Source organism: Mustela nigripes, chromosome 7, assembly GCF_022355385.1.
Source record: "Mustela nigripes isolate SB6536 chromosome 7, MUSNIG.SB6536, whole genome shotgun sequence".
Lineage (NCBI taxonomy): Eukaryota > Metazoa > Chordata > Mammalia > Carnivora > Mustelidae > Mustela > Mustela nigripes.
In genome coordinates this window covers 118590666-118609999 of record NC_081563.1, presented here as the reverse complement: position 1 = coordinate 118609999, position 19334 = coordinate 118590666, and the positions used below count along the sequence as shown (strand labels likewise).

The window sequence follows — 19334 nt, the reverse complement described above, 5'->3', positions numbered from 1 at the left end:
ACTTCCTAGGTGGGTTGTGAATGTGCTCTAGGACTCTGATCCATGTTTTACCCTCTTCCCACAAGTTCTCATTGCCCCCTTTAGGTAGGGAAGCAGGAAGCTACAAACTACTGGGCAACAGGGTTCCTTTCCTTTGTCTTCACACAAAGCCTGCCAAAGTGTAACCTCACCTTTTACTAACATATGTTAGGAGCCCACCCTGCCTCTGAAGCCTTTTGATGAGAACCGTTTTAGTTTTATGGCAACCAAGAGGCTGCACGTGCACTGCTTGCACTGTGAACTGAATTTGCTGCACATTTGGGGAAGCCACATGGGGAAACTGACTGTGTTTTCTGCCTTCTGTTGACAGACTGGTACACGAAACTTCCAGGACTTTGACTTCCTAGGTGGGTTGTGAATGTGCTCTAGGACTCTGATCCATGTTTTACCCTCTTCCCACAAGTTCTCATTGCCCCCTTTAGGTAGGGAAGCAGGAAGCTACAAACTACTGGGCAACAGGGTTCCTTTCCTTTGTCTTCACACAAAGCCTGCCAAAGTGTAACCTCACCTTTTACTAACATATGTTAGGAGCCCACCCTGCCTCTGAAGCCTTTTGATGAGAACCGTTTTAGTTTTATGGCAACCAAGAGGCTGCACGTGCACTGCTTGCACTGTGAACTGAATTTGCTGCACATTTGGGGAAGCCACATGGGGAAACTGACTGTGTTTTCTGCCTTCTGTTGACAGACTGGTACACGAAACTTCCAGGACTTTGACTGTCAGGTAAGGACTGTACAAGCACCAAAGCGGGGCTATGTACAGGATCTCTGCAGTGCTTCCCTCCCTCTCCTGGTGGCCTGTAGAAGTGGATCTCTCTTCATAGCTAATCATAACTCCTTCGTGTTCTTTTGATCATTGGATCAAGTTTATTTAAAATGATTTGCTGTCGTGTTCAAAAATTGCCTGCCAGGTGCCTGTTTTATGGTTGTAGGTTACTGGGTTGAACTGTCACTTTGTGATTAAGATCTCCTCTCCTCAAATGATACTGGAAACCTCAGTCACAGGTGTTAAATGGAGGGTTGTCACTTCACTGTGGAGATGGTGGGGTAGGGACAGTTTGGAGGGGAGACTTACCAACAAAATCTTTTTATCTTTTTTTTTTTTTAAGTTTTATTTATTTAAGTAATCTCTACACCCAAGGGGGCTCGAACTCATGACCCCGAGATGAAGAGTTGCATGCTCCTTTGAGGCAGTAGGCATCCCAACAAAATCTTTTTCTAAGAGAAAAAGAGAAATTAACTAAGCATTAGTAATACAAAATTCAGGTTTCCTTTGGCTTTATGCTTGGAGATGCAAAATTCAACTTGGCTAATTAGGATTTAATTAAATGATGCAGTTCTTCCTAGTTGCTTTTGCCTATATCTGTTGCCAATTTAAAAATCAATAAAATGAATGAGCATGTCTCCATCTGCCTACTTTATCTACTGACTGGCCCTGAAAGAAACGGGAGGAATGAGTACATGGAAATGAGAACCTTATAAACCCATGCAGCCTGACTCTCCTACTTTGAGGATGGATGTCATACTAGTGACTATTAGAAGCAACATGAAGTAGACTTAAAGTACGAGGCAGGAAAGGGAGGTGCTAGAAAACCAACTTCCTTGCTTCCAGGATTCAGCCAAACTGTACATGCATAGGCAGATAGTTATTTTTATTTTATTTTATTTTTAAGATCTTATTTATTTACTTGAGAGAGGGCATGAACAGAGGGAGAGGGAGAAGTAGATTCCCTTCTGAGCAGGGAGCCTGATGAGGGGCTCAATCCCAGGACCCCAGGATCGTGAACCCCAACCGAAGTCACAGCTCAACTGACTGAGCCACTCAAGCACCCACAGGCAAATAGTTATATTTATTTAATTTATTTATTTGATAAAGAGGGAGCACAAGCAGGCAAAAAGCAACAAGCAGAGGGAGAGGGAGAAGCAGAGAGCCCAACACGGGGCTCGATCCTAGGACCTTGGGATTATGATCTAAACTGAAAGCAGATGCTTAACTGACTGAGCCACCCAGGTGCCCCCAGATAGTTATTTTTAGATATGCATTTTTATATTAAGTACAGTGGAGTCTCTATAGCATTAGAATTGAAAGGAAAAACTAAACCAGTTATATCATAATAATGTATTAGGTACCTACTATAGATAGTAAACATAAATCATCTTCAGTTCTTAGAGCACTATCCCAGGTGGTTTTTATTATCTTTGTTTTACAGATGAGGAAATTGAGAATCAGGTTTCATAACTTGCCATTGGATAGAATTGCAGTTGCAAAACCTCATTCTTCCTGGATCTGTAGCCTATTCTTTCCAACCTGGAAATGTCTAGAACTGGAAAGTTTTAAAGAGTTGAGTTGGGTTAAGTTGTTCTTCAATTAGCTGAAGTGCTTTAACAGAACAGGTGTAACTTGTTTTTATAAGGGGCAGGTTCATAGCATCGTTACAGATTTCTGAATCCTGGTGTCAAATACCTCTTGCTATGAAAGAATCACTTGCTGTAGGTCCTTTACTCAAGAAATAAGTCATTTTTGGATAAGTGGTGGCAGTTAAGTTTGGGTTTATGTGTTTTTAATTTGATCTAACTTCAGTTATGGTTTGGATTTAGGTTTAACCAGTTGAATTTGACTATTGTTTTTTGTTTTATTTTATTTATTTATTTAACAGAGAGAGAGAGATCACAAGTAGGCAGAGAGGCAGGCAGAGAGGGAGAGGAGGAAGCAGGCTCCCCGCTGAGCAGAGAGCCCGATGCGGGGCTTGATCCCAGGACCCCGAGACCATGACCTGAGCCGAAAGCAGAGGCTTTAACCCACTGAGCCACCCAGGCGCCCCGAATTTGACTATTGTTAATATCTGATATAATTTACCTAGAAGGAGATCATTTAAGAGAGTATAACAGTAAAATTCAAGGTGAAGAATTCCAGAAATAGTATATGTATACTTCTACTTAAAAGTATAAAACTGGCGTGCCTTAGTGGCTCAGTCAGTTAAGTGTCTGTCTTCAGCTCAAGTCATGACTTGAGTCATGACCTAGGGTCCTGGGATCAAGTCCCACATTATCCTCCCTGTTGGTGGGGAATCTGCGTCTCCCTCTACCCCTCCCCGCCAACTCCTGTGCACATGCATGCTCTCTCAAAAAAAAAAAAAAAAATCTTAAAAAAAAAAAAGTATAGAAGCATTGATTATCACCAAATTGAGTACCTCCTCCCCCCACCAAAAAAAATTACATATAAACAATTTCAGGCTCAGGGTGCCTGGGTGGCTCAGTCAGTTTGGCCTCCAACTTTTGATTTCAGCTGAGATTGGGATCTCAGGTTTCTTGGATAGAGCCCCACACTGGGCTCTACACTCAGTGGAGATTCTACTTAGGATTCTCTCTCTCTCTTCCTTTGCCCTTCCCCCCTGCATGCTCTCTTTCTCCCTCCAAAATAAATAAATAAATCGTTTTTAAAAAATTAAATGCTCACTGGGGCACCTGAGTGGCTCAGTCTTTAGGCATCTGCCATCCACTCCAGTCTTGATCCAGGGGTCCTGGGATCAGGCCCCACATTGGGCTCCCTGCTTCTCCTGCTCCCCCTCCCACTGCTTGTGTTCCCTCTCTTGCTATCTCTGTCAAATAAATAAATAAAATAGATTTGTGTGTGTGTGTGTGCTCCAGGACCCCAGGACCATGACCTGAATGGAAGGCAGACACCTAACAATTTAGCCACCCAGGCACCCCTAAATAAAATCTTAAAACAAAAAACTAAAAAACAATTACACGCTCACTGAAAAATAAGAAAAAAAAAGTAAATCAAAATTACTTGTTATTTCACTTGGGTTGATATTTGTATATATCTAATTTTTTCACACATAAATATCCTTAGATATAAATGAAATTTAGCTTTAGAAGTATAATTTTTGGGGCACCTGAGTGGCTTTGATGGTTGAGCATCTGCCTTTGGCTTAGGACATGATCTCTAGGTCCTGGAATCAAGCCCCATGTTGGGCTTCAAGCTCAGTGGGGAGTCTGCTTCTCCCTGTCACTCTGCCTCTCCCCCTGCTTGTGCTTTCTCTGTCTCTTAAATGAATAAATAACATCCTTTAAAAATATGTAATTATGAATGGGTTTTTTTTTTTTAATTGAGGTTTAAAAATATTCTGACAAGGGCACCTGGCTGGCTCAGTCAGAAGAATGTGTGATTTTTGATCACAGATCACGAGTTTAAGCCCCACCTTGGGTGTAGAGATTACTTAAATAAATATTTTTTTTTTAAATCTGACAAAAACTTAAGCCTTAATATAGTAACATGTTCTGGCCTTGTGAAATCTATGTTTTAGTTCAATCCTGATACAAATAGAACAGTGTTGAGTGTTTGTCACTGTCTGTTACAGGTTTTGAATGTATAGGCACTTTGTGCTCTAAAGAAAAAAGGGGCTCCTGGGTGTCTAAGCTGGTTAAGCAACTGCCTTCAGCTCAGGTCATGACCTTAGGGTCCAGGGATCGAGTCCCGCATTGGGCTCCCTGCTCAGCGGGGAGACTGCTTCTCTCTCATCCACTCTCCATGCTTGTGTTCTCTCTGTCTGTCAAATAAATAAATATAATCTTTAAAGAATGTAATAATAAAGAAGAAAAAAATCATAGACCGTTCTTTTTTCCTCCTTCCGGCAGGCATCTACAAGTGCTCTTCTACAACCATTCTTGTCCGTCTCTTTGTTAAAGGCTTATGTGATGTTCAAGAGACTGGGACCACTGGGTCAGGAATCTAGCAACAGGTTGATAGAAGGCCCAAGAGCTAGGAACTGTGATGTGAGAAGTCTAGAATGTCCTGGTTTCCTGAAGGCACCCCAGAACTATTGGGCATTCTTAGGAGACAAAACAACAGATCCAAAGCCAGCATTGTCACTAAACGGAAAAGCATTCAGCATTGGCATTGGTGTTGACTGACCATTATTAGAACTGTGGTATCATATTACCTGAAGCCATTTAATCAGGGCTTCCTTCTGATCTCTATCTTGCCTAGAAAAATCTTTAAGGCATATTTGATGATGTCCCTGGGAAGTTATCTTGAATCATCAACCAAGCTCACAATTTCAGTCCAAACCACTTTTTTTTTTTTTTTCAAACCACCTTTTTTTGACTCTGTTTTCTTTACTAGTCAAGTATGTGCTCCCCCCGCCCCCAATAATTGAAACTGTAATCAGAAGTTTACAGTCTCAGGGCACCTTCCTGGCTCAGTTGGTGGAGCCTGTGACTGTTGATCTCAGGGTTGGGAGTTCTAGCTCCACCATGGGCCTAGAGCTTACTTTAAAAAAGGGGGGGGGGGGTTACAATTTCTCTTGGCTCTTTGATCATCCTAAGTGACTTCATTGATATTTAGCTCCCCTGAGGCAAACGGCAGTTATATTTAGATGTAAGATAATGTGGGAAGGGGCAGTTAGAGGTGAATGCTTAGGATTGATGAGAAGGAAAAAAGAGCCTACTGCCAGTTGAAACAATGGATCAGCAGGCTTATTGTCCATTTATCTATATCAGTGCTGCTTAATCCTCCTCTCCTTGTGAGACTGTTTAAAGGTTTAGAATTAGAGCTGAGACAGATGCTATAGCAGTATATATGATATATTGCTTTAAAAAATAACACTATCTTGGGGCATCTGTCTGGCTCAGTTGGTAGAGCACATGACTCTTGACTTGGGGTTGTGAGTTCAAGCCCCACGCTGGGTGTAGAGATTACTTAAAAATAAAATCTTTTTTTTTTTTTTTTTTTTAAGATTTTATTTATTTATTTTACAGAGAGAGATCACAAGTAGGCAGAGAGGCAGGCAGAGAGAGAGAGAGGAGGAAGCAGGCTCCTGCTGAGCAGAGAGCCCGATGCGGGACTCGATCCCAGGACCCTGAGATCATGACCTGAGCCGAAGGCAGCGGCTTAACCCACTGAGCCACCCAGGCGCCCTTAAAAATAAAATCTTAAAAAAATAAAAAATACTTCTATATCATCAGAAATAAATTTAGAAAATTCAGAAAAGTATAAAGATACAGGTTGCCTATCATCCTACCTAGAGATAACCATATTTTATTATATTTCTTTCCAGTTTTTACTTGTATGTTCTGGTATATTAAAAGAGTACATGCTCATAGTTGAATATTTGGAAAACACAGAGAATTATAAAGAACTAGGGGGAAAAACTGATAATCCTATAATCCAGGGACAACTATATTAATGTTTAGTGGCAAGAGAGATTTGGTCTATATATATAATTTTTATAAAAGTAATTTTTAAATTTTTATGTAGTTGTCAAACTGGATTTACCCGTGTCTCCTTTTCTGACATAATATCAGAATACAATCTCATTTCTATATCATTTTTTTCTACATTATTTTAAAACACTCATAAACAAAATTTCTGATGGATGCCTATTATTTCCTCATTGTCTATACCATAACTTAACTATCCGATTAGTTTTGGAAATCAGATCACTTATAATATGTTCAGTTCACTGAACATTGTCATGCATGAATTTTGTCCACACTTTAGAATATTTCCTTAGATGCATTCTTGGAATGAGCTTATTTAGGGCTCTTGGCATATCTTATCAAATTGTCTTCCGCTTCTACCAGCGGGGTACTCAATAAGTATTAATAGATAGTGAAAGCTGCTGTTTGCCAGGATATACCATTCTTGTAGAAGAGGCTAATAATATAGTGAACTCATAAGAATGGAGTTCTTGCTCCTACAATAATCCAGGCATGGCCAAGGGCTGAGTAATTTCATACAAGCTGTTTAATTGCAGTAACTGTTGAGAGGACTGATTTATAGAACCAAACTGTGAGGACAGGTATTTAGTACTGCATTTCAAATGTATATACGTGACTGCCTCTTCTAAAGGGGTTTCAACAACTTTAAACTCTTTCTTTTTGAAAAGTTAAAAAATCCTTAAGGTTTTATTCATGTACTACTACTGCAGTTTACTGGGTGACATACCTGAGGTCATGAAAAGAAAAAGAAAAAGCTACAACAGATAAAAAGACCTCAGGAAGTACATCTAATTGATACTGCATTGCATTAATCATTAAATAGCTTTAAACTTCTACAGATCACTTGTTGAATGGGCATTGTTACAAAATCAGAATTGTGGGAAATAAGTATTCTGAATGTTCTTTCCACAGAAAAGAGGTGTTGGGAGAGATCTGGGATTCAGTTAGCTGCTGCATTCTGTGTTAGAAAGCTTGACCAGCTCCATGTTCTTCCCTGGCCTTGAAGGATGTGAATGTGGCCCTAGTCTTTCAACCTCTTGTCCCTGCTTCCTTTATATACACTCCCCACCCTCAGGAAAGCTGGAATTATTGCTGGCCTACCCTTCTACCTTGTGCTTTTCCTTTCTGGTGGCCTTTCTTCACATTTCCTCCGCTTGAGATGGCCCACCTTTTTTGGTTTGATTTCATCATAGTTGTTTGTGGGCATGGGCAAGGGGGAGAGGTTTAAGTCCTAAGGATATAGGTGACTTTATTAAGTCACCTAAAGAATCTTACAGGAAAAACAAAGTTCCTTTTTATGAGCACCCCATTCTCATTTCCATTTCCCCCTGTCACTGAAAGGTTTTATTTCCCTGCTGAGCTCTGTCATATCATGGGCACAGTGCCTGCCAACTTCCCCAAACACACATGCTTCGGTTTAGCAGCCTCATTACTTAAGAGAAGATCTTTACCTGTAACTCTAGGGAAAAATCCAGGGGTGGATTCTTGTTGGCTTAGTTTACATCACATGTACATTTTTGGACCACGGTGAGTGGCCAGAGGGTAGGGTGTTTGAATTGGCCAGACCTCGACCCCCTCCTACCTGGGCTCTCCTACTTAGAGAGTCAGTGTTCAGGGCTATTGCATGTGGGTTAAATAACCATTCACTCTTTGTCTTCTCATTGTTAACTAAGGCTGTGTGAGGAAGATATGGGAGTTGACTTTGAAGGAAGTAAAGATATGTGCTGACATATTGTAAAAGAGATTTTCAGATGAAAAACATGATTTGTGAGAAGTTGGAGAGTTGTGGGTGGTTGAAAGTAAAGTAGAAATAGTCTGGGGCGCCTGGGTGGCTCAGTGGGTTAAGCCGCTGCCTTCGGCTCAGGTCATGATCTCAGGGTCCTGGGATTGAGTCCCGCATCGGGCTCTCTGCTCAGCGGGGAGCCTGCTTCCTCCTCTCTCTCTCTGCCTGCCTCTTTACCTACTTGTAATCTCTCTCTGTCAAATAAATAAATAAATCTTTAAAAAAAAAAAGGTAGAAATAGTCTGCAAGAGTGTTGACTGAACTAGGCTAAAAGAGGTAAGAGGTAGGAGGGAGAGAGCTGAAACTAGAGTCAGGGAAAGGTGTCATGGAAATTTAAAAAGGAAAAGGTGATCTGTTGATAGGCAGAAGACTGAGTAATCCTGGAGGCAGATTCTTTTACTATGAGAGTAAATGAGGTTATGCAAATGAACCTTATACCACTGCACAAAAGTGTAGTGGTACTATATCAAATAGAGGAAGTATCAAATAGAGGTAGTAGTAGAGGTATTATATCAAAAATTCCTAACAGAAACTGTACCCAAGGCTTATAAGTAGTCTGCTTATTAGAAACAGAATAAAATTTCATGCTAACAAAAATGTTGGCATTTTCAGGAGTGTTGTTATGCAACTATTTCAGACTGACAAGGGCATGAAGTGACCAAAAATTAACTGAGTTCAGAGAGATAAGTCAGATTGTGTAATTCTGGTAACAGCACATTTAGCTGAGGGAAGAGGACTCAGAAAAAAGGTGAAAATTTATTATAAAATAAATAGTCTTGTCTCAGGTCATGATCTCAGGGTCATGAGATCTGGCCAAGTCAGGCCCTGTGCTCAGCACAGAGTCTGCTCAAGATTTTCTCTGTGCCTCTCCCTCTGTTCCTCTCCCCAACCCCTTTCTCTGTCTCAAATAAATAAATCTTCAAAAAAAAAAAAAAAAAAGGCAATATCCCAAACCCTTAAATTTTTCTCTTTTTTTTGGTAAGTTTTAAACTCCAGTTAATACAGTGTTTTATTAGTTTCAGGTATACAATAAAATGCTTCAACAATTCATATATCACTGGGTGCTCACTACAAGTGCATCCCCTAATCCCCATCACCTGTTTAACCCATCCCCCGCACCCCCACAAACTCTTAAATTCTTTAAAAGGCATTTTGTTTGAAAGTTACATTTATTTATTTTTTTAAATTTATTTTTTTAAAGATTTTTTTATTTAGAAAGCTACATTTTTTTTAAAAGATTTTATTTATTTGACAGACAGAGATCCACAAGTAGGCAGAGAGCCAGGCAGAAAGAAGAGGGGGGAAGCAGGCTCCCTGCTGAGCAGAGAGCCTGATTCGGGGCTCGATCCCCGGACCCTGGGATCATGACCTGAGCCAAAGGCAGAGGCTTTAACCCACTGAGCCACCCAGGCACCCCAAAAGTTACATTTTTGATTAAGAGGGAGAGGCAGTCCAGGATGAAGAGGGGACCAACATGATTTCAGGTCATTTTATAGCCTGGAGAATAAAGAGATCATGTTCAAGAAGTACGTAGCTTTGGAGATGGTAAATAATCAGAGTGCTGGGAAAGATCTGTGACCAAAGCCTGTTGGACACTACTTGGGCTTTGCCTCTTGAACACAGACTCTCATTGTGTAGTCACGTTCTCTAGAATGCTGGGGTGAAGGGTGAGGTAATTAGAAAAACAGCCTGTGAAACAGATGATCATTGACTAAAGTAGAAAGGTGGCAGCAGCATCACCCCTGCAACTGCCTGACCAGAGCCAGGGTCTCTGCATACTCGTCTCTAGATGGAGAGTTCTTCCAGCTATTCAAACACAGAGTCACAAAGGATATATTTGCGAGTCCACGTGGAGGTGAGTGTCTCCTATTTCATATTTTTTATTCTACTAAGAACATTTACATACACATACTTTGAAAATGAAGAGAAACTATATAAGACACTGACAAGCGTTGATCCAAATAGGGCAACCAGATTGACCAATAGGGCCCAGGAGTGGTCCATGAATACTTTGGTCATTATACAATTTGAGGGCTTGTAATGGGGAGGTAGGGACTGAGATCTCCCTAAAAGGTTGAAATCTTATACAGATCCAGTTTTAACCATGAATTTCTCCAGATTATGAGGTGATGACAAGAGTAGTTACTTTGCCTTGTTCCCTCATCTGCTTATACTGCTTATACTGTGTGTGTGTGTGTGTGTGTGTGTGTGTGTGTGTGTGATCACCCTTTTCATCATCCTTCTCCTGAACTTCCCTGACAGCTTACTATCCCCCGCCCCACTGAACTCCCCTACATGCTCTCTTCATCAATTACCTGGCCTTGGAAGGTCCTGCTAGCCTGAGGGCCAAGCGTTAACTGTATTTTCCCCTCCATCCTCAGTACCACAGCTAAGGCCAAGCTGGAGTATTTTAGTAAAACTCTACTGAAGATTTGTATATGACAGAATGAAGGCTCTGGCAAGCTGACAGATTGTTGGGCATTTTCTTCAACTTGGGTTCTCTTGTAATGTCACCCATCTGGCCGAAGCCAGTTTCTCCCTCTCCATTCCTTTTCTCTCTCAAGAAGTAAAACATGAGAGAAGGAGAGACGGTAGTAGAATATGAGAGGAATCAAAGCCTCTCCGAGTTCCCTTTCTGAATCTGTCACCTCCCAAAAGGAAACAAAATCTCAAAGTTCGGGTACATTCCTTCTCCAAGTTTTTATACTTGAAAAATATGTATGTAAACTTGTAATCTGTATAGTGTTGCTTTTTTAAAAATCTGCATTAAGTGGTATATACATACCCTTCTCCTTTTCTACTTAGCATTATGTTTTCAAGATTTTCTGTCTATTAATGCTTGTAGTTCCAGTTCATTCATTTTAATTTGTATTTCATTATACGAATATATCATAATTTCTCAGTTTTCCTATTGATACTTAGGCTATTTCCAACTTTATTGACATTATAAATAAGGCTGCGATGTACGCCTTTATCTATATCTTTTTGTGTGTATGACCATGTTTGAGAATATAGGGTAGACACCTCTTAACTTTACTAGACATTGCAGAATTGTTCTCCAGAGTAGTTGCTCCAGTTTCCATGCCTGCCAGCAGTGTATGAGAGTTCTTATTTCTCTGTATCTCAGTCAACACTTGGTGTTATCTGACTTAAAAGTTTTGCCATTCTGACGTATGTGAAATGGCATCTCATTAAATTTAATTCGCACTTTCCTGATTACTAACAGAGTTAATGTCTTTTTTCTCTGTTTTCTATCACAGTTTCCTATTACTTTCCTAGCACTTACCACATGCTATTATTATGGGTTGTTTGATTTGTGTGTTTATGACCTGCCATCCTGTTTAGAACGTAATCTCTGGGAGAACAGGGATCACAACTCTCCTGTTCACTGTTTTATCCCCAGATCTCAATCCAGGGTCTGGTAGTAGGGATTCAATAACTAGTTGTTTAGTGAAGGAACCTGCTAGTGGAAGGGGGGAGGCTTCCTTGGTAATTCTCTTATGGTAAGTCTGCTGTTACTATAAGAGAAATGCTTGTACAGTTACTGGAATTTTTTCCTTTATATTCCTCCCATCCAAACCCTATACTTTCTTTCATAGCCAGTTCGAAGTATCTGATTCTTTCCTTCATTTCTTATATCCCCTTTCCAAGCCTTCTGAACAGGCTGGAATAGAAGGTAGCAGAAATAGAGAATCATAGAAATAGACATTCATAGTTTGATTTGATAGAGATTATCTGCTCCAGCCTGGGGCCTATGATTTGAAATATGCTGATACTGAATTAGCCTATGATTATTTTATGCCACACATCAGAGAAGAGACCAAAGTTCTGATGAGGTTCATAATTAGATTAGGTAAGAAATTAAGTTGGAAGCCCTTTGCCTTTGTTGGGATTCTTACTGAAAGAATTAATCTTACTCTAACTACTATCAGACTGTCTGAGATAGGTGAGGACTTCATCAGCAGGAGATCACTAGGCTAGACATGGTAATTTTTTACTTTTGAGAAATACAGACATCAAAGAGGACTAGAATAAATCTCAGTGACTTTTTTTTTTTAAAAGATTTATTTATTTGACAGAGAGAAATCACAAGTAGACAGAGAGGCAGCCAGAGAGAGAGAGAGAGAGAGGGAAGCAAGCTCCCTGCTGAGCAGAGAGCCCGATGCGGGACTCGATCCCAGGACCCTGAGATTATGACCTGAGCCGAAGGCAGTGGCTTAATCCACTGAGCCACCCAGGCGCCCCCTCAGTGACTTTTCTATAGTTCCCTTTTTTCCTACCAAGTTACTCTTATTGCTGGTCCCGGTAGCTCCAGTTGCATCTTGTTCCAGCTTTATTTAGTTCCTGAGTTCTGTTCTGACTACATGTTAAACTACTCATTGCCTTGATTAGGATTCTTTGGGGGTGCAGGGAACAAGCCCACCCAAGATAGCTTAAACCAGACACAAACCAGGAATGTCTCAGAAATTAGGAGCACAGACAGCTAGAACCGAGAATTAGAGCAATGGAAATATCTACTAAAAACTCCCAAGTAGGATGCCTGGGTGGCTCAGTTGGTTAAGCATCCAACTCTTGATCTCAACTCAGGTCTTGATCTCAGGGTTGTGAGTTCAAGCCCCCTCCACATCAGTGTGGAGCCTACTTAAAAATAAAATAAATAAAATATCCCAAGTTTGCTTCTCTTTTCAAGAGAAAACCAGGCCAAGGATAAAATCTTAATCCCAATTACAAATTCTCAGGGAAGGATGCATACCCAGCATGGACCAGATACGTGCCTATCTCCAGAAAGACATGACCATAAGGTTACTTCTACAAACATGGCAGCCAAGATCCACTCCTGTAATATGTGGATAATAAAGGACAGCACCTGCCAGAGGGGAAAAGATGTTCGGCAGAGGCATTCACAGATGTCTACTGAGTTTATCAGTTGCTGAATATCAGTTTGGAGGCTCTGAAACCTAGCAGCTCCTTATCTTCTGCTTCCTTAACTTTTCTTCCCCCCAAGTCTAACTGGCCTCTTACCCAGCCTGCTGTTCTCCTTTTCAAAGCCCCCTGTAAGCGTATTCTTAACAGATCTCTGACTGCCCTCACTTAAGATATGAAATTTATGGTTGAGACAGTATATTTTTTCCCTCGTTTGAGTGTTTATCTCAAAGGAATTAGAAAGTGGGGATATTCTGTGTACTATAACATCTCTCTGGTATGGCTTAAGTCCAGTGATGTGTCCCACCCCAGCAAGTGAGAAATAGCAGTAAATAGGTATCGTGGAACTTTGGCCACCTGCGAAGTTCATTCTGCTTTTGCTGAGACCATACGTTCTCTTGTTACAGGAACATGACATAGAAACAACTCATGGTGTGGTCCATGTCACCATCAGAGGCCTACCAAAGGGAAACAGACCAGTTATTCTGACATACCATGACATTGGCCTCAATCGTATGTATTTGATTTTATACCTTCCCCTTTTATTTTAATACTTGATCTTTGTCTATTTATTTTTAAAAAGAAGAAATCCCAGTATTCTAACAGCACAGGTTTTTTCTTTTCTGTCTTATCCTTCCCCTCTTCATTGCTACACATGTTAATGGCAGAATTAAGTTGTCTAGGAACTGGTCGGAAGAATGTGTTTGGGGGATACTGGAATTATATCTCATCTTTGTGTCTTAACTGCTAAAGGATGAACCGGTTAAGAGAGTAGAACTGAGGGGCGTCTGGTTGGCTCGTTGGCAAAACTTGCAGTTCTTGATCTTGGAGTCGTGAGTGTGAGCCCCGCGTTAGGCACAGAGATTACTTTAAAAATAAAAAAATAAAGTGTGTCTTTAAAAAAAAAAAAAGGTAGAACTGAAATCAGTTGTTTATTTTGTTTAAATCTATACTACTTTGTTTTTTTTTCATATTTCAAGTAAGAAAATCCAAGGTTTGAACTTAACTTTGTTGTGAGCTCTTAATGAATTAATAAAAGTATTCTTCTATGGCCTGTCATCAGTGATTTTAAGTGGACTTTTCTAGATGGTGTTATAAGATTTTGGCCCTAGCCACATGCTCAGAGCCTGTACTTGTGTTTTGTCCCATGCTTCTCTAGCCTTCCATGGCCTACATTTGAGGCTGCAGTCTAGTGCTGAAGCTTTTGTAACCTCTTTTGCATGAGAAGATTTAAACAGTTATGCTAATAGGATAGAATTTGAAGCAGCAGCCCCTTTCTACACCCCAGCAAGTTTGCCAAGAGAGTGTTCCACAGGGTGAATCTAAGCAATGCAGGGTATTTACTCTAGCCAGGTTCTTGGAATATAGTCAGCGTCTCTGTGTCAGATGGAGGAATAAGGTGCATGAGAAATGATAACATATGGATGCAAGATTATTTTGTGCAATACCAGAATTAGTTTTTATTTTATAGACATCGTGTAGAATTGAGAATTCATTGTTTTTTTCAGATCACTGAGCTGTCTGGTGTTAAGCCTTTAGGGCTGCTTAAATCATATTGTCCAGACACCTCCTTTTAGTAGAACAGTGATGAAAAGGAAGTAAAAGGGGGGAAAAGGAGTGAAAGAGGCGATGTTATGGAATTAATTGAGTCAAGGAAAACTGGAGAGAAATGGAGAGGACTTTTATGTACAGTCTGTTGAAAATCTGGGAGAGACAGAGAACATGTGACTTATGTGTATTTTTACTCTTGCAGATAAATCCTGTTTCAATGCATTCTTTAACTTTGAAGATATGCAAGAGATCACCCAGCACTTTGCGGTCTGTCACGTGGATGCCCCAGGCCAGCAGGAAGGTGCACCCTCTTTCCCAACAGGGTAAGGCCACAGGCAAGATCTTCTGGAAGGCATGCAATTGACTGAGCTCCAATGGGAGAAGTAGCTTTGATTTTAGCATAGCCTAGGGGTTATACTAATCAACCAACCATCCTCCCTGTTTCTCTCCTTGCTCTGAGAACTGTTAGGTACAGTCTCTCGAGGAAAACTGCATGTTTTCCTATATCCAGGAATCGTTCTCCATTGATGGGACTCTGTCTCCCTGTCATTGCAAGCCTTAAGTGTCTGAGACACCCACTTCTTGCTGTCTTTTATCTGTCCGCTTCATCATGTTTTTAAAATCTGTCATTTCTCTGTCCCTCCCTGAAACTTCCAACTTCCTAGGCCCAAACTCCAATCCCTCTGAGTTTCCTGGGAACGCCTCCTCAACCTTAGTTCCCGGTCTGGTGACAGGAATTTGAAGATTTTATATCCATTTTTTCGGAGAAGCTGCCCTATCAGCTAGAGATGCATTTTGAGAAGACCTGGCACTCTTGGCCTCATCCTAAACCTGCTTTGGATGGCGGACTCAGTCTCCCTCACTCTTCTCTGGACATTGTAATTATTGAGAAGACCTTGGGAGGAGGAGTGAAAACACAGGCTGTGGAATGCTGATTTTTCCCCTTTCCCTTGGTTCCTCTCCAGAGCTGCCTCTGCCAGTGACTTATGAAACAGACCATTGAGGATGAATAAGAGCTAACTAACCCTTACATGAGACTTGAATGGCATTTTTTATACTGCTTTCAACGCTTCACATTTATTAAGTCATTTAACCCTCAGATCTATGGGACAGATTTACTATTATTCCTATTTTACAAGTGAGGAAACTGTGGCCCAGAGATACTAATTAACTTGGCCAAGATTACATAACAAATAAGTAGCAGAGCTGGAATTTTAACTTAGGCAGTCTGGCTCCAGAAGCTATGTTATTGATTAATCCAGGCTATTCTGTCTCTCAAATACAAATTGGCCAGTGACTAGCATATATCAAACAACATTTAGATTCAGTTCCTTTTTTCTGTTTTGTGCACAAATGGTTCAAGAGCACTTCACTGCTTAAAAAGTGTTTCAAGCAGAGGCAGGCTGACTTCTCTGTCAGATACAGAGTAAATCCTGCCTTATATGTAGGAAGTCGCCTTAAGATTTCTTTCCATCTCTGCTTCTGTAATCTCTGTGGGTGCTCCCTTCTTTTCTTGGGTTCCAAGTCTGAATCAGTTCCTGGGTTTGTCTGACCATCTTAGGATACAGTGGTTCATATCATATACCAGATTCAGAAGCAATAAAGTAACTGTGTCATCTTATGCCTGAGTAAAGCAAATCAGCATTCATGATGAGGAGTCCAGAATCTGTGACTAGGTGGTTGGGCCCAGTAAGACTTTGTTTTTGCCTTTAGCTGCCTGGATATAAGCTGCAGACCAAGAGCCACTTCTTCAGTTGACTTTTATTGCTGGAAGTTTACTGAGCCTCAATCCTGGTTAAAGTGATTGTTAGGGATTTGGAAATACCCTGGGAAAGAGCCATATTACCTGTTTTTTTCAAGTGGCTTCCTTTGGTCCCAGAAACTTCTCTTTAGAATATGGAGACACATGGGTTCTTTTCCTTTCTTCTTAGCATGGAAGTCATAGAGAGTTGCACAACATGTCACAGTCATGTCCACACATTATCTCCTTTCAGCCTTTGGTAAAAGAGAATGCTTTGGGGTGCCTGGGTGGCTCAGTGGGTTAAACCTCTGCCTTTAGCTCAGGTCATGACCTCAGGGTCCTGGGATCGAGCTCTGCATCGGGCTCTTTGCTCGGTGGGGAGCCTGCTTCCCCCTCTCTCTCTGCCTGCCTCTCTGCCTGCTTGTGATTTCTTTCTTTGTCAAATAAATAAATAAAATCTTTTTTAAAAAAGAGTGAGAGAGGGGCGCCTGGGTGGCTCAGTGGGTTAAGCCGCTGCCTTCGGCTCAGGTCATGATCTCAGAGTCCTGGGATCGAGTCCCACATCGGGCTCTCTGCTCAGCAGGGAGCCTGCTTCCTCCTCTCTGCCTGCCTCTCTGCCTGCTTGTGATCTCTCTCTGTCAAATAAATAAATAAAATCTTTAAAAAAAAAAAAAAAAAGAGTGAGAGAGCATTTATTTATTTATTTATTTATTTATTTATATTTTTAAAAGATTTTATTTACTTATTTGACACAGAGAGACAGCAAGAGAGGGAATACAAGCCGGGGGGGGGGGTGGAAGAGGGAGAAGCAAGCTTCCCGCTGAGCAGGGAGCCCAATGTGGGGCTTGATCCCAGGACCTTGGGATCATGGCCTGAGCTGAAGGCAGACATTTAACGACTGAGCCACCCGGGCGCCCCAAGAGAATGCTTTTATCTAAGAATCCCATAGTCTTCTAGCTGTTCTTGTGATTGGGAAATATGGGTGCCTTCTAAGTCAGGAGGTATCCTTCTGAATTTCAGGTACCAGTACCCCACAATGGATGAGTTGGCTGAAATGCTGCCTCCTGTTCTTACCCACTTAAGGTAGGTTTATTTTTCAGTTCTTTCACACAACTTTTGACTTTATACCGTGTATCTGATCTAGGGGCTATGATGCTGAGCAAATGGAATAGTCACTGTCCTAATGGACAGTGTCCTTCTTACATCTTAGTGGGAAGAATAATTAACAACAAATAAGCCAACATATAATCACAAATAAAGTGCTATAAGAGAAGTCAGTGAGGGTGATGTTAGAGAAGGGTCAGGTTCACAGAGATAAGGCTAGCTGGGCAGTGCATCTCTAAGAAGTTGTCATCTAGGCTGAGACCAAAACAGAGAGCCAGGGCCAGATGATTCCAGACAGAAGGAGTAATATTTTCTAGACCAAATAAGCAAGTAGGAGAAAGGCATGGAGTGAAATTTGAGAAACAGGCAAGGTCCAGATTACACAGTGTGTCACAGTTCAGGTAAGAATTTGGGATTTTATTCAAAAGCTATAGATAAAGATATAGAAGGTTTTAAGCAGGGGACTGATAGCAGCTTTGTCTTTTATTATTTATTTATTTTAGTTTCAGGTATAGAATTTAAAAATGGATTGGATAAGAATGCATTAAATTGACTTTTTTTTCAATTTGGTCTTTTAAAATGATCACTCTAAGTATAAAAGTTGCATTTCAATAAAGCTGTTTACTTTTTAAATTTATTTTTAATATTTTTAAAGACCCGTTTATTTTAGAGGTAGGGGGAGGGGCTCAGGGAGAGGAAAAGGGAAAGAGAATCTACAAGCTAACTCCCTCGCTGAGCATGGAGCCAGAAGTAGGACTCGATCCCAAGACACTGAGATCACTACCTGGGCTGGAACCAAGTTAGACACTTAACTGACTGACTATACCACCCAGGCATCCCAAGCTGTTTACATTCTTAAAAAAGATTACTCTAGCTATGGAGAGAATGGGTTGGAGAGGAGTAAAAAAGAAAAAGCAGGGAGACCTTTAAACTATTACAGCAGTCAGGCAAGAGGTAATGATAGCTGGAGTACTGGATGCCCTCAGGGGAATGCAGTGAAGTAGATAGAGATAGGAAGGAAATATTTTGGAGGTAGATTTTATAGGACTTGCTATTGGGTCGGACATGGAGGTGATAGGAAAGGAAACTGTTAGACTCCCAGGTTTTAGTCCTATTTCATTTAATCCATAAAATCAACTTAGAAGTAGGTAGTTGTATCCTTTTATAGTTGGGGAACTGAGGCTCAAAATTAGAGAAATGTGACCAAGTTCCAGAATCCATTAAGCATCAGAGCGAGTTGAACCCAGTTGTATTTTTTCCATTTGTGCTTTGTCACCTTCAAAGAAGTTAACCTTATTGGTGTTGCCTATATCCCCTTTCATAGTCTGAAAAGCATCATTGGGATTGGAGTCGGAGCTGGAGCTTACATCCTCAGCAGATTTGCAGTAAGTACATAGAGGATTAGTCTCGATACCCTTGAGACACTGCCTAGGTCACAGTTCTACTTCTGTGTTAGTTACCAGGTACTTCTGTAGGTCTTATGTAAGTTTTTCTGTAAATTCTGTGAATAGCAGATATAGATTTGTATATAAAACCCTGTTTTGTACTTACAGTACCTGAAAAATAACAAACGAGCAGTACATTGGTAAATTCTTTGAGAGAACTTACGGAATTTTGTGCACCATTAAACTTTTGTAAGAGCTCGTAGTGGTATGTGATTCACATACACTATAATGTTAATTAAAAAGTTAGAATATAGATCCACATCGTTTGTCATAGGCATAGGAAAGGACTACCAAAATATTAATAGGGATTGATGTTGTGTGGTTAAGTATTAGGAGGTTTTATTTCCTAATTTTTATAATTTCTATTTATCAGATTTTCTATAGTGAGTATAATCAGTGTAACCAGAGGCAAGGAGAATAAACTAGAGAGTTTTGAGTGTACACAGAAATGTTTGTATTGATTTCTATTTAAGAAATAGAAATTATGAAATTTTTCAGATGCCTCTTGAGTGTGGCAGGGTGGT

At 40.6% G+C, this 19334-nt stretch overlaps 1 protein-coding gene across 4 annotated transcripts in view; it reads left to right on the top strand.

The window, feature by feature from the left end:
- The window catches only part of NDRG3 (NDRG family member 3), a 78747-nt gene that overhangs the window by 31045 nt on the left and 28368 nt on the right, over positions 1-19334 (top strand). For 2 of the 4 annotated variants that reach the window (XM_059406955.1, XM_059406957.1), the window contains exons 3-7: positions 727-762; positions 13377-13482; positions 14723-14843; positions 17282-17344; positions 18690-18750. In XM_059406955.1, coding sequence (XP_059262938.1) covers positions 727-762; positions 13377-13482; positions 14723-14843; positions 17282-17344; positions 18690-18750 — 387 coding nt within the window. The remainder of the gene's footprint in view (positions 1-726; positions 763-13376; positions 13483-14722; positions 14844-17281; positions 17345-18689; positions 18751-19334) is intronic. The other 2 variants (XM_059406956.1, XM_059406958.1) reach the window with 1 other exon arrangement.